Below are 14,199 nucleotides of genomic sequence, written 5' to 3'. Positions count from 1 at the left end.
CACCCAAAACCTTGATTCTGATTGCTTTTCAAACCTTGAGACATATTATTCAGATAATTATTATCATTCTAAAATTCATCTTGACTTCCTTGATTACTCATATAATTGACTTCTGCTTCAGATGAATTATTTTGATAAGAACAGTGACCATTGGGGTGATCACACCTTATTGGTTTAGTATGATTATGAAAAGATTGCACAACTTGTAATTGTTGTGGCAGTTTAGTGCAATCAATGCCTCAAGTTGCTGTGTCAGAATTTTTTTCTGATCCAGAATTGCATCTAAAGTATTAAACTCCAACAACCCTTTCTTTTGAACAACTTGTCTATCATGTTGGACTTAATAATTTGTTGATGCCAATGCTTCAATAATCTTTGTCGCCTATTCTACATCAACAACCATCATTGTACAACCAGTTGTAGCTTCTAGAAGCATTTTTGTATAAGATTTGACGCCATCATGAAAGATGTTCAATTTTTCAATATCTTTAAACCCATGATTTTGACATTTTCTCAGTATCACTTTGAACCTTTCCCATGCTTCACAAAAAGTTTCATATGATTATTGTCTTAACATAGAAATATTAGACTTTGCTTTGATGTAGCAGGATAATAGAAAAAATCTTTGTAAAAATTTCTCCTTTACATCTTTCAAACTAGTGAGACTTTGATTTGAGGATTTGAGTCATTCCTTAGCTTTTCCTGTCAAGGAAAAAGGAAAAAAACACAAATAAATAGATTCAATATCACCTGATTGAAAGCTCATTGTTCCCACCAACTCATAAAATGTAGACAAATATGTAAATGGATTCTCATGGTCCATTGCTTTAAATTGATGGGTACTGTTCAGACTGAGGAATGCATGTTTAATCTCCAAGGCCTTAGTAGTAGCAGGTATTGCAATACTAGAAAAATGCCTTGAGCCCTTCTGCATGGCATAATCACCAAGTGTTCTTCTAGGTTGTGGTGGTTTCTCTTCAACCATGTTGTTTTCTTCTTGATAAATTTCAACATGAAGAGTAGAAGTGGTTGAGTATTCTTCTCTAATTTTTCCTTGCTTTTCTTTTCTCCTTTTAATCCTGTTTTTCCAAGCTACCTTTTCAATTTCTGATTCAAATTGCAATTGGTCTTTAGAAACCTATCCTCTTAATATCATATAAGACAACTCACTAAAGGATTAACAAAAGAAGTAACTAGCAAAAAAAAATTAGAAATTATAAAATTTAAAACAAATATGAAAATAAAAAATTTAAAATAATAAACAATTAAAATATTCACAATATTTAGGAATTCTTACTATAAAATTAAAACGGTTCCTCGACAATGATGCCAAAAACTTGATGACTCTTTAATTCGACAAGTGTACCAAGTCAAAAGTAATTAATTGTCCCTAAGGACGAATATCGAACCCACAAGGAATAATTCTAAAATCTCAACTATAATATTCATTAAATATAAAAAGATGTGTAAAAGTTTGTTTGAAAGGTTGTTTGTATCATAAATTTGTAAGAAATTAAATAAAAACAAAGTAAAAGATTTGGATGATTCAATTGAAAAAATTGAGATTATGGTTAATCCTTGTCACTCGTCTGTATTTTCAATAAATAAAAACATATAACATTTCATGTTGATTGACATTGATGCACATATAAATATCATTCATATTTTTCTAGCATACAAAATTATTAAGATTGTTTCCTAAACATTGATTCCACGCATATTTGTAAAAATGTCTTATCATTATGAACTGATGTTATAAAGAAATTAACATTCTAAATTTATTCCTAACATTCAAATATGTTAAGCATTATAAGGTCAGATGCTTATAAATACTTTCCATGAGCTAACACTAGTAGTTTTCCATTACAAAGTTTCCACTGATGGAATGTAGACTTTTTTAGTGATGCAAGACCCACACTAGTCATACTTTAGCATCGATGTCCTTTACTTTGTATCCATTTTCAGATAACATTAAATTGATGTTTTCTTGTAATGCGTAAGGATGAAATTATTCTATCGTATATGTTTTCTTAAACTTTTGCATATAGTGTATTTTTTTATGATGTAAATTCTATTTTGATATTAAATTATATTTTATATTTCTAGTAAATTATTAATTTTAATAGTTGTGAGTGATGTATATAATATAATGAAAAGCTTGTATTGAACTTATATCTATGTGAAAAATCCATTGGATGAATGATAATTACGCTATTATAAACAAAATCAATCTCTAATTAATAGTGGACTGATAGAAATTCATAACAGATAAAAGAAATAAAATGTAATTGTACTAGACATGAGAGAGTATGTTAGAAAAAATATCAAGTATACAGAGAGTTTCTCTAACTCATTTGATTTGGATTCTGTGATGTTAAACAACTCCAAATCCAAATCTTCTCCAAACTCAAATCTTGCACACAAAAAAGATTATATTTTTTTAATATTTTACTGTATTTTGTTGTCCTTTTTCACTTGTAATTCTTAAACAGGTTGATTCACTTTATAGTGGAGAAGTTAATGTTTTAAACTAATTATAAAATAGACTTTGCTTATTTTTTTAAGGAAAAACTAATTATAAGTTGTCCCGACAAGGTAAAACAAGTTGGAATGAACTGATTCATTTCTTTAAACTAATTATAAAAGGAGAAAATTAATTACATTGACCATATAATGTTTAAGTACGTACACGTACGCCATATTGTACTTCCCCTGAACATTAAACTTCATTCTCATCACATGTTTTGTCGATAAAAATATGAAAAATAAAAATATTAAAAATACACATATATATAAAGATAATATCATATTATATGGTCATACTATTCTCGTTGAAACTAAAACTAATTATTTTCTTGAACATGGCATGAGTTTGCGTTGAAAGATGATATTATATAGTTTTGGGCAAGTATATAATTAATGAACAATATTCTATTATGTTCGGTGCAAAATATAGAGAGAAAATAATTGAAGAATTAGGTGGTAGTTCGAAAGGCATAATGGCCTATAAGCAGTGGCATAAAGAAATGATGCATGTTTGCCACTGCATGCCCTTTCTACAACTCATTTAGGGCTTAAACCCAAAAAGGAAAAGCCACGATCATTTAAAATTCATACATGTGTATTAACTTACCAATATACAAGGGATACAGAGTATAGAAAATGCAATTATATTAATCATATTATTACTACTTACGCTACCTACTCTTTATGACATCATCGCCACGTAACCCTCACGCTATCTTCACATCAAATTCCCTCTCCTTCCACAATTATTTTTAACCTTCTCTACATCAATTAAAAATACTAAATAGAAAATAAAACATTTAATACTTTTTAAGCAATTCAAAAATATTCATTTTTCATATAGTTTTATTTATTGCCATTAATTTTTCGTTTTTAAATTGAAGGTCTGTTAAAACTTCAAAACTTATAATAAAAAAATAAACCGATTGGCCGTTCTCTCTGTTTTTTTTAATATTTATCTTAATTAATTCTTTCCGTCAACTTTACGTCTGGTATGTATTATTTTCATCTTTTCAATTTAACCCACACTCTCTGATATTCAGACAAAAATGTTGTTTTTTACATTTAAATTTTATCGAAATCCTATATATAGTGTTATATATGACTTTTACACTTTTAAGTCATCATCATTCCGGAATAAAAGTCAATGAAAGAAGATTTTCTAGGCCTTGGGGTTACTTTTATCAGTATAAGATTAATGAAATTATGTTATTAGTGTTTTTATAAAAATTATTCATATAAAGTTAAAGGTTTACACCAATAGATATTGTACTTACAATGTAACGGCATATATTTATTTTCTATAATTTTTTTAAATGTATATATACTTATAGTATAATTTTTTTCTCTGAAAATAAGTACTAATAAAAATAAAGTTAGTAATTTTGTTGTAAATAAAAATGTTCCCTAAAAGAATTATTAAATAAATTATTAAATAGAAATCAATTTTATAAATAAAAAATATTAATTATTATATTGACTAAATTAAATATTATTTTAGAGACTAAAAAAAGTGTTGGTATTTATGTTATATTTTTTCATATCTTTATTTATATTTGTTTATTGAAAGATTCTTAGTTTTTCGTTTGAGATTTAATATTAACTTGTTTAATACACCTTCAATTTAAACATATATTTTGTTTATATTAAAAATGGTGGCCAAAGTTATATTTATGATTATTGTATTGAATCTTGAATTGTCCAATTGGACAATTTAGGAAGATTATTCATTTTTTATTAGTAGGTTACTTACAAAAAATATTTCATATAATTTACTTAATTTTGGTACATTGTATTTTATGTTTATTTTAGTACATATTTGATTGGGGAGATTTCGTGTCACCATTTTTCTTTCATGTTACCTGACGACCAATGTGAAATACTGTAAAATAGACATGTATGGATTTTTGGTACAGGCGTCATTGACAACTACTAATTATATATGTTCAATATCATATTGCTACATGGTTTTGCTCCTTACATAAGAAGCCTCCTAACTACTTTAAACGAATAGTAGACGGCTTAGAAAATTTCATTCAACATTTATTATTACGTCTACATTACATAATATTATATATTCTAACATGTGGAACCTTACTATTTTAGTACTTGCACATATTGAGTGGTAGGTCAAGTGCAAGAGCATATTAAACTAATTTTTGGATGCAACTCAAAATATTTAAAGTAAATATGTTCACTCACCTCAATATGTTCATTGATTGATCTAATATCGCTTATTTTGACATGTAGTGCAATAAACAATCTGAAAGTTATGAGAGTGACTAATATGTGTGATGCAATGGATATTAACCATTGTGCTAGCTGGAGTTGTTAGAGGTTGAGTTCGGGTAAAACTTCAATATACTAATAAACTATAATAATTGTGCTAATTACCTATGGACTAATTGAAATAATTTTCAAAATGTTGGAGTTTTTCAATGACTCATAATTGTTAGACTCAAAAGCAATGGAGTATGTCACAACAACATGGTCAAAATATTTTGTGAACTTGTAACATCTTAGGGTAGATGACCAATTAGAATGTAATTTGGTTTCTAAAGAACTTATTGTTCTTCATATTTTTTTTTTTAGTTAAGGATGTTTTATGGATATTTTGGACAAATAGGTACATACTTTATTTCTAGATGTTTATAAGACTCTTCGAGATTTTTCTGGAATCACTAATATTTCAGTAAAACAAAAAAGAAGATCACAACTATGAAACTTTTGGGTTAGACCGTCATTATAAGTGGTAAATTTACAATCAACAATGAAAAATTGTTTTCATTAAACAAAAAAAAAATACACTTTTATTGATGATTTTGTATATAACGATCGTTAAAAGGTTATTTTTTTTGTTTAATGACGGTAAATTTTCATTGTGCGTTGTAAACTTACCACTTTCAATGATGAGTTTATAAAAAAAATGTCGCTAAAATGATTTTAATCAATGAGGGTGACATCCGTCGTAAAAAATGTATTTTTAACGATACCTCATACCAGGACGATTTTAGAATTGTTTTCAATTATCGTTTTTAATCATCCTAAAAAGAATTGTTGTAAATCATGCATTCAAACTATATTGTAATTGTACCCAAAAGAGATTCAAAACATAATTTGTAGGACTCCAAAATGGTGTAGAATTTTGTGCACTATGTATAGATGTTGGATTCGATACATTATAGAAAACCTTTTTTTTCACAATATGATCAAAATATTTTGACAACAATATTTAGAAAACCTACAATCCATAAATTAGATTGACTGTCTGACTATATGGATTAGAAAATCTACAATCCATAAATTAGATATTGTTTTGTATAAATATTGTAACAATTTGATTGCAAGTTTGAAATTGGATGAATATAACATACAACTGAAGAATAACAAAGTAATATATTCTTTGCCTAATGATATTTTTTGTGGAATCTTTTTAGGTGTTCATATTGAAATGGGAGAAGAACATATTATTAACTTAGCCTTGTAAGAATACATGTATCTATCAGGAAAAAAAAGTTAAAGGTAGTCAGCAATGGAAGAAGGAGATATTGTTGGCTAAACTATGGAAGGATAGATGTATCTATTGTTTGTTATTAATTCTGATTTTGTTATTATTAATTCTGATTTTATTACCCTTAAATTATTTTACCCTTATATTGCATTAATGGTCAGTTTATAGGTTTGTTAGTATTCCTATTTGATAGCTTACCGTAATTGTAATTTATTAATTTATTATATATATATATATATATATATATATATATATGATTGAGTAAATCAAAATGAATAAGATCAGTTTTGCAATTTTGTACAATTAGGGTTAAATAAGTTGCTATAAGCTTTTGCCTTTTCTTATTTCCCTTCAATTAGTTCCTACACCTATAAGGAAAGATGTGCAAGTCAAACTTGAGGGAGAAAAAATTATATAAAAGGAAAGACTCTTTCAAAATAATTTCCAATATAATATAAAGGCATATACATTTTTTGTTTGTTTGGATGATGTTACTAAAATATACGAAAATACCATATGAAAGGTTGTATCTTTTCTGAGGTAGCCATTATAATCTCTTTTGGTTATATATGTTTTGGAATGAGGATTTAGCTTCTTTATAATATTCTGTTATTATATCCCTATATATTTGTTTGTTGTACTTGTAGGTTTGGCATCCCAATGCTCTATTCATTTATTTATATTTTATTGTTCCTCAGAAAAAAAAAAAAACGTATTTTGTGATAATAAAACATAATCTGAATGTTAACAATCTCAATTTCTATAACAGTTTATAGATTAGTCTGATTGTAGCTTTTTTATCCTTAAATCAGTTTCTATTTAATAAATTTTTTATAATATAAATTGTTAAGGATACATATTTCTTCAACCTGAAGCTAAAACAGAAGTTAATACTGAGACTAGTATCCAAGGAATATGTAACTTTTAATTTCAAGTCAAAATGATGAAAAGAGATTTATATTAAATAAAAAAACCTAAATTTTATAATTCAAAATTTCATCCTAATCTTTTTTTTTTATCAGCAATGAATAAATAAAATTAAAGGGATACTTCAGGAGTATCCCAACCCATATACAGTAACCAGAAGTGGACTTCCTATATCATCCACAATCGAAACTCTCCTTTATGGTTGGAGCAGAACAACCTTAAAGTGAGAAAACCCTACCCAAAAAAATAACCAACATCGACGACCACCGATTACACATATAGTGAACGCCGCTTCATCAAATTTCATTCTAAACGTAAATTGTAAAGAAACATTCATATAAACTTCAAAAGTAATGTGACTTTTTACGTTATATAGTGCAATTTTAAAAATATCACCATAATATTCTCTCAATTTTTTTTTGGATTAATTATGAATTTTATATTTACTTTTTTTTTATAAATTTTAATTTTAGACTATAAACAACTTTTGAAACGCTTATGATCCATGTATTTGTCTCAGTTTGCTGCTTTTAGTCTTTATTGTCAATTACAATGTTAATTGATCATGTAGCATTCACTTTGATAGTTGCATGATTTGTCACATAATCAAACATTATGACCGGATAAGTACACATACTTTTTTCTTTAGTAATATGTGTTTTCAATGCCTTATTTGTTTAAAACAGTCATTAACGTCATATTATAAGATTAAGTATAGTTTACAAATATTTTTTTTTATTGAATTCCTTACTGAAATACAATTTCCCGGATGATCATACAGTTATCATCACACCATCCATTAATTCTATCACTACACAATATAATCTAAAATTTATTGATATATATTAAAAAGATATTAGATAAAAAATACTAAAATATTTTCTTTGGATGTAAAAGAAAAATTTAGTAAAAGTTTGAGAACAAACAACATATTTTATAGTGCGATTCAAATTATGCTTTTGAAGTTATGCATCATTTTAACATTGTGGAACTTAAATAAATGAATGAAACTCTCCCCGTCTATTATACTCTAAACATCACATATTTATTTATAAAGAAGAAAATGTTTGTGCGTAGCTAACTTGATTTTGTTGGAAAATCAAATTTTGTTTGATTTTGATATCATGAGTATTTTGTTTTGATTTCTCATAATTTCGTATCCTTACTTTTTTATTTATTTCACGATATATTTTCCCTATCATGTTTTGTTAAAATAAAACATAATTAATCTCATTTGTCATCAGATATAATAAAAAAACAATATTTTAGTCCAGAAAAATTCAATATTTTTCTACACGAGTTTCTTAAACTAAAGAAATTCAAAATAAATTTCTAATATGTTAAATAAATATTAAAATTTAATCATTCTGTATGACTTTAATCCTTAAATATATATTAGTAACATGATTTAAGTCATACAAATTTTAAAATAGCATTTAATTGTTTAAATTTTCTAACTTTAGAAAAAAATAGTTGGACAACATAAAAAATTCCATTCACTCCAATGTTTTTTTTACCCTAAAAAAAACAGAGCTAAATAAGCTAAGTCGGCGCCTATATCCGTTGGACACGACACGAACTACTATCTTGACAGATTCATTGTTTCTTGAGCCATTCTTTGAAACCAGTAATTACCTCATTGGTCGTTTACAGTGGTGCAAGTAGCCATGTATTTTGGTGTGATATCACAACTGACGAAAGGGTGACCCGTTTCAACAGCCACCTTCTTTCCGTTTCACGTTTTCTTTTCTTTTTCCTTTTTCCTTTTATTTATTAACATCCCCATTATATGCTAATACTTCATTCAAAATACTTAATTAAATAAATTAATATAGCTTTTAATGGCAATTTAGGTAAATACTGTTACAGATAAATAAAATCATCACACCAAAATATTAATAAAATAAGCCACATAATTAACTATCATATGAAAAATAATGGTAAACTTAAGATAAAAAGTAACTGGGAAAATATTGTTTCTTCTAGAATGTATCTTCCACCCCCACCGCAGAATCAGGTGGTTATCTAGCAATACTAGTGACAAATAAAACAAATTTAGGATTACTATTTTTTTTCACTCTCTAAATGAACACATAGAATAATTTTTTCAAAGGATTGCGTCAATCATATAATTAATAATCTTTCACTGTTGCTCAACAGCTACTTTTTTACTTCATTCATTAATTTCTACAAATGAAGTTCATCATTTAATGCTTAGTTAAGCAACTAGATAAAGTACAAAAAGAGCACATAATTATTGAATTATGGGTAAATTTTGAAGCGGTTAGAGAAAACTATGCTTTCAATTGCCACATTGGTCCACGTAATTAGACATAGAAAAGGTGAAGTTAATGATGAATGTTACACAATTAATTGAAGAGATTGTATGAATACTATAAGGTTGCTGTGGAGGAATTTGAGGGAAAAGGTAGGTGGATATGGGTTAGTTCGTGTTTTTAGAAAGTTAAATATAAGAAAAGGCACATGAGAAAGGCAATTAGCTTTTTTGCTGCAAAAAAAGTCAAATAGGGCCTCTTTCACCCATCATAATGATATCTTCCCCGTCGATGCAGAGAGTGTGTGATAGATTTGCACCAAAGATTCATCATCATTGTCCTCTGATATTTCTTTTAAAATATATGGTGCCCCGAAAGAGATCATGTGTATCATGAAAGATAAAAAAAATAACCCTACTACCCTCTCTTTTTTTACTTTCTTTTGAGGGAATCAATGGTGAATTGCCGAATCATAATTTTCACTCCCACTTCATTATGTATTTCTCCTTCTATTATTGTGCACTCAACAGGTTTCGCTTTTGCCCATATTATAATTATTATCTACAGTGATGGGGTTGTTGCATGAAAGTTTCATAATTTTGGGGGAAATAATCACATCCTTGGGAGTGTATATATACTTATAAGGAAAAGGAGAAAACTTAAAAAATATCAGAATATGATTTTAAACAAGTTCGTATGAAAATTAGGGTGTAATAAAGCTTAAGCTTGATGCATTTTTCTTTTTGCTTTGTCTTGTATTGTTGACTTCTATGCCACAGTGAAGTTCCACTAACCACGAAGGACATGGAATTTGCAAGCTTTATAGGACAAACAGTAGCATTATCATTTGAAGCAAACCGCAAGGTCAGGTTGAATTGTTACTATAGTCTCACCTTTTGCATATTCTCCCACTACCTCTTTTCAACATTCTGTCCTACCCCACCTTTATTTCTTATTCTATTTATATTTTCTTATTTCCCTTTTTCAATTTAGATGGTTAATGAATCTTCACACGAGATGTGAAAGAAAGAATTGTTTTAGAAATTGACATATATCCTTTGAAGAAATTAAAGTAAAAAGAGCCAAAAAGAAAAGGGAAAGTTGGTTGAGCTACGATGTTATAAGATACACTTCCAGATCATGGTGTAACCTCGTCGCCAAACTGAGAGAACCCTCTTTCGTTTCTGTAAAGGGAACTAGTCACTTTTGTTTTCTTCTGTTACTACTATTATATGTTATGATCTTCTCTGGGTTTCGGTAAAAGGGGATAGCTAGAGTGCTGTTGGATCACGAAGGGTGGAGAAGGGAAACGAGAAAGAAAGATAACAAGGTATAATGATGTCAACAACGTCTCAAACCAGTCTTAACCATAGCTTGTTTGAAGAGCAAGATCAGATCCCTACGCAGATGGGGTTCAATATTCCTTTCCCATCAAACCAGGCCTTCCCTCCTTTGGGTTGCCATCAATCTTTGAAATCCATCAGTGCAGTAGTTCCTTCACTTTCATCTGAACCTGCTTCTTCTGCACCCAATTTTGCTGAAACCCTATTTTCAACCGCTGTTCAGAGACCACGAGAAGATCTCACTTCAAGTTTGGTAGGAGGAGGAGGACAACTCCTTTCCTTGAACAGATCGAGAGTGAATCCATGGTGAGAAAATTAACTTACTTAAATTTTCGCACCTCACCATGCATGCTAGCAGTTTTGGTTTTATATAATTGATTGTATGACCCGTCCCTTATGTTTTCTTTCTTTTGTTTTTCTATCTAACAAGACTTATTCTCATTTTCCACCACGGGAGAGAATTGAAATGCCTTTTGTATTTATTGATCTTTATGATAAGATTGATGATTAAGGTACAGGTCTCATGTATGGTTTATGATGTTCTTTTAGCTTTGTACAACTTCGGGTTCGGTCTTTATTTGGACACACTATGTGCTTAAATCTAAGACCTTTTAGTTATTAGTGATATGATTTTGCTTATAAAAAAAGATCTCATGTATGATTGCATATGATGACATGAATTTAGGGCATGGGAAGAAGTGAGCGATTGCTTGATGAGCAAAAGAATGGGAGATGATAATCGTCATCTAGGGGTTTCCGCCATGAAGATGAAGAAAATGAAGGGAAGAAGAAAGGTGCGGGAGCCAAGGTTTTGCTTCAAGACTATGAGCGAAGTGGATGTGTTGGATGATGGCTACAAGTGGAGAAAGTACGGACAGAAAGTGGTAAAGAATACTCAGCACCCAAGGTATACTTCCTAATTCAAAATTTTCTCTCTTTTCTCTTTGTCTTTATTACTAAAAAGTGACTGCATATACATCAACAAAAGGTGAATTCAAAGTATATTTCTTTTTAAATTCCACATCTTCTCGCTCTTCAATCTCTCTCCACTCCTCTCATTATTGTTTCATACTTTTTTCAGAATTCAATATTTGGTTCACCATACTGAGTTTAGGGAAGGTTTAATTTGGGTTAATAATGAGGGTTTGATTATAATCATTAATCACATTAAAGCTAGATAGATATCACTTTATGTCTTATGGGGCGAAAATGCAAGCGTTTATTTATTTATTTTTAGTAAAAGAGGATGTAAAATTGAGAATGTTAGAACTAAATAACTCAGATGTTATGCTATGAGTTTAAGAACAAAAACACAGCTATTTTTTTTCCTCTACGGCATTGCTTCCCAGGTCTGTGCCAAGGTTTTCCTACACAGAAATCTTTATAGGATGTTCATGTCTATAAATGGATGTTTTGCTTTTTAGAAACATAAAATATACAAATAGAGAGGATTGTTGTGCCTTTTTACTGTTAAAAAAAGCAATGTTGATATTTGGTTGCTGATTTTATCATCAATATTTGCTCAACAATGGTTTGACGGTCAATTATGTGGACAAAATTCGACGGGGTAATTAATTACAACAAAACTATTCTTTAGTCATACTGTGGTTATCATTTTTAATCATGGTGTTTGAAACTGGGAGGTTGAAAATTTTGTTAACTGTAGCAAACATCTCTCCATAAGAGAGTGCTGTTTTCTGGGAACTAATTCTATGAACTTCCAAAGTTTCACGTATTTCAAAAAAGAAAGCCATTGCGATGCATCTAGCTTTGATGGTTATGTGGGCTTCTGTGACCTTATGGCGATCTTAGGTTCAAAACTGCAGTCTATGAAAATTGTAATTAAAGGATTAACCTAGTGGTGAGTACCTATTTATTCTCTGCCTTTTTTTGTCAGAAAAAAGTGTCTATATATGACCTTGTAACAGGTGCAAGTGGTACCAGCATAGGCACATTTACATGAACCAATACAAATTCTCTGTCTTGATTACTCTTGCAATTGACAATAATTGCCCAAAATACCAACCTAATTATATAGGATTATTTGAGAATAAATTCCCAGTAAGTGAGGAGAAACTAGATTTTGTTGTAAGTAGAGTTGTCCTAACTCCTCTAATCAATTATTAAATGTATTTTGAACCAACCCTTCAAAATTGCTTCATTTTCAAATATTCCATTTTAGCCACCAACATATTTATGTAAATGATCTAAATCTATTTATAATGCAACATGTTGCAGAAATTATTTACTTCTTTTTCGCTGGAGGACAGAGAAGTAGACCCAAAAAGCTAGGTTGGAGGCAGGTTAACTGGGACTGTGTATAAGTGTGGGGCCAGAACTAGAAAAAACTTAAGAAGGAATGCTGAATTCAATATCTTTTACAGATAGACTATGAAACTTTTTAAAAAGTGAGTGAATTATCTATTAGGGGGATTTTGCTCTAAAATGAATACAGAAAGAAAAATATATTGACAAATTTAAAAATATTGTCTGAAATGTTTATTGTGTCAAAGTTATTACAATGGTGAAGTAGAGTTTTCTGATGATGTGTTGTGTACACTGCATGTAGAAGCTACTACCGTTGCACCCAAGATAACTGTCGAGTGAAGAAACGCGTGGAGCGGTTGGCGGAGGATCCAAGGATGGTGATAACCACATATGAAGGGAGACATGTGCACTCGCCATCAAATGAACTTGAAGACTCACATTCTCCTTCTGAACTTAGTAGCTTCTTCTGGTAGAATACAGTGCCAACATAATGTTCACATGTATATTTTTATGGTAGCTAGAGACTAGAGATGAAGAGGGAATAAGTAGAGAGGAATGAGTATAAATTGACAGTGTATCTAGGAAATTATGCATGTTTCATTCATTGTCAATTTTCACTCCTTTCCATCCATTTTCACCCTTTCTAAAACCACAACATATATGTGGTTGTGTTTACTACTTTTACATCGTTTAGATCATTTCAGAACTGTACTTAAATGTCTTGCTGCTCTTTCATTAAAACTCAACAGCAAACCAGTAATATTGTAACTTGCAAACTGGATTTAAGCTTTTCATTTTTCGATAGCTTATGCTGAAACAGTTTGTTAGGTCTCTATCCAGAAAAAAGAAGAATATGAAGGCGATTGAGTCTTTACAATGATCATCAAATCCCCAAATTTAACGTACGATATGGATTCAGACTCCTAATGACAATGTTTTTAAATCTAATTAAAGCTTGCTTCAAAGCATTATTTGTGGAAGAATATATATATATATATATATATATATATATATATATATATATATATATATATATATAATGAAATAAAGGGACCTTGAAATCTGCTATTTAAGTTTTTTCAAATAATAAAATTGAAAAGAAGTTTCTCATGATGTGATTTCTCCCAAGTTAAGGTAGCGCTAGAGTAGTAAAGGTCATGCATGCATGTCCTATTAATTTTATTAAGAAGTACTCGGAGATCAAAACAATTTTATTTATCAAGCAAAAAATAAAATAAATAAATTGAAAGTATGTTAGAAATGTTTCGATCTTTATAAAAAAAAGTTCGAGATATTTACCTTGGACATTAAAAAAGAATTATTACCACTGGGCATAATATAAAATCTT

The 14,199-nt window shown here is 29.2% G+C and overlaps 1 protein-coding gene and 1 pseudogene across 2 annotated transcripts; both read left to right on the top strand.

Annotated features, from left to right (window-relative positions):
• Positions 1 to 491: 491 nt before the first annotated feature.
• LOC137823231 (small nucleolar RNA R71) lies at positions 492 to 597 on the top strand (annotated as a pseudogene).
• Positions 598 to 10,231: 9,634 nt separating this feature from the next.
• On the top strand, positions 10,232 to 13,558 carry LOC137822673 (probable WRKY transcription factor 13). Of its 2 annotated transcripts, XR_011082959.1 has the most exons (4): positions 10,275 to 10,889; positions 11,269 to 11,490; positions 12,822 to 12,991; positions 13,153 to 13,558. XR_011082959.1 is itself a non-coding variant. In XM_068627616.1 (3 exons), exons 1-3 carry the CDS (start codon positions 10,576 to 10,578, stop codon positions 13,322 to 13,324), a joined length of 708 nt encoding a protein of 235 aa, XP_068483717.1. In that variant the 5' UTR covers positions 10,232 to 10,575; the 3' UTR covers positions 13,325 to 13,558. The 2 variants fall into 2 exon arrangements, 1 of the variants encoding a protein (XP_068483717.1); XM_068627616.1 differs by lacking the exon at positions 12,822 to 12,991 and having other exon boundaries at positions 10,232 to 10,889.
• The last annotated feature ends 641 nt before the right edge of the window (positions 13,559 to 14,199 follow it).

The sequence above is a fragment of the Phaseolus vulgaris genome, chromosome 9 (genome assembly GCF_000499845.2).
Source record: "Phaseolus vulgaris cultivar G19833 chromosome 9, P. vulgaris v2.0, whole genome shotgun sequence".
NCBI classification, from domain to species: Eukaryota; Viridiplantae; Streptophyta; class Magnoliopsida; order Fabales; family Fabaceae; genus Phaseolus; species Phaseolus vulgaris.
Note: the sequence above shows the minus strand (reverse complement) of the source record. Positions and strands in the feature narration are given on the sequence as shown.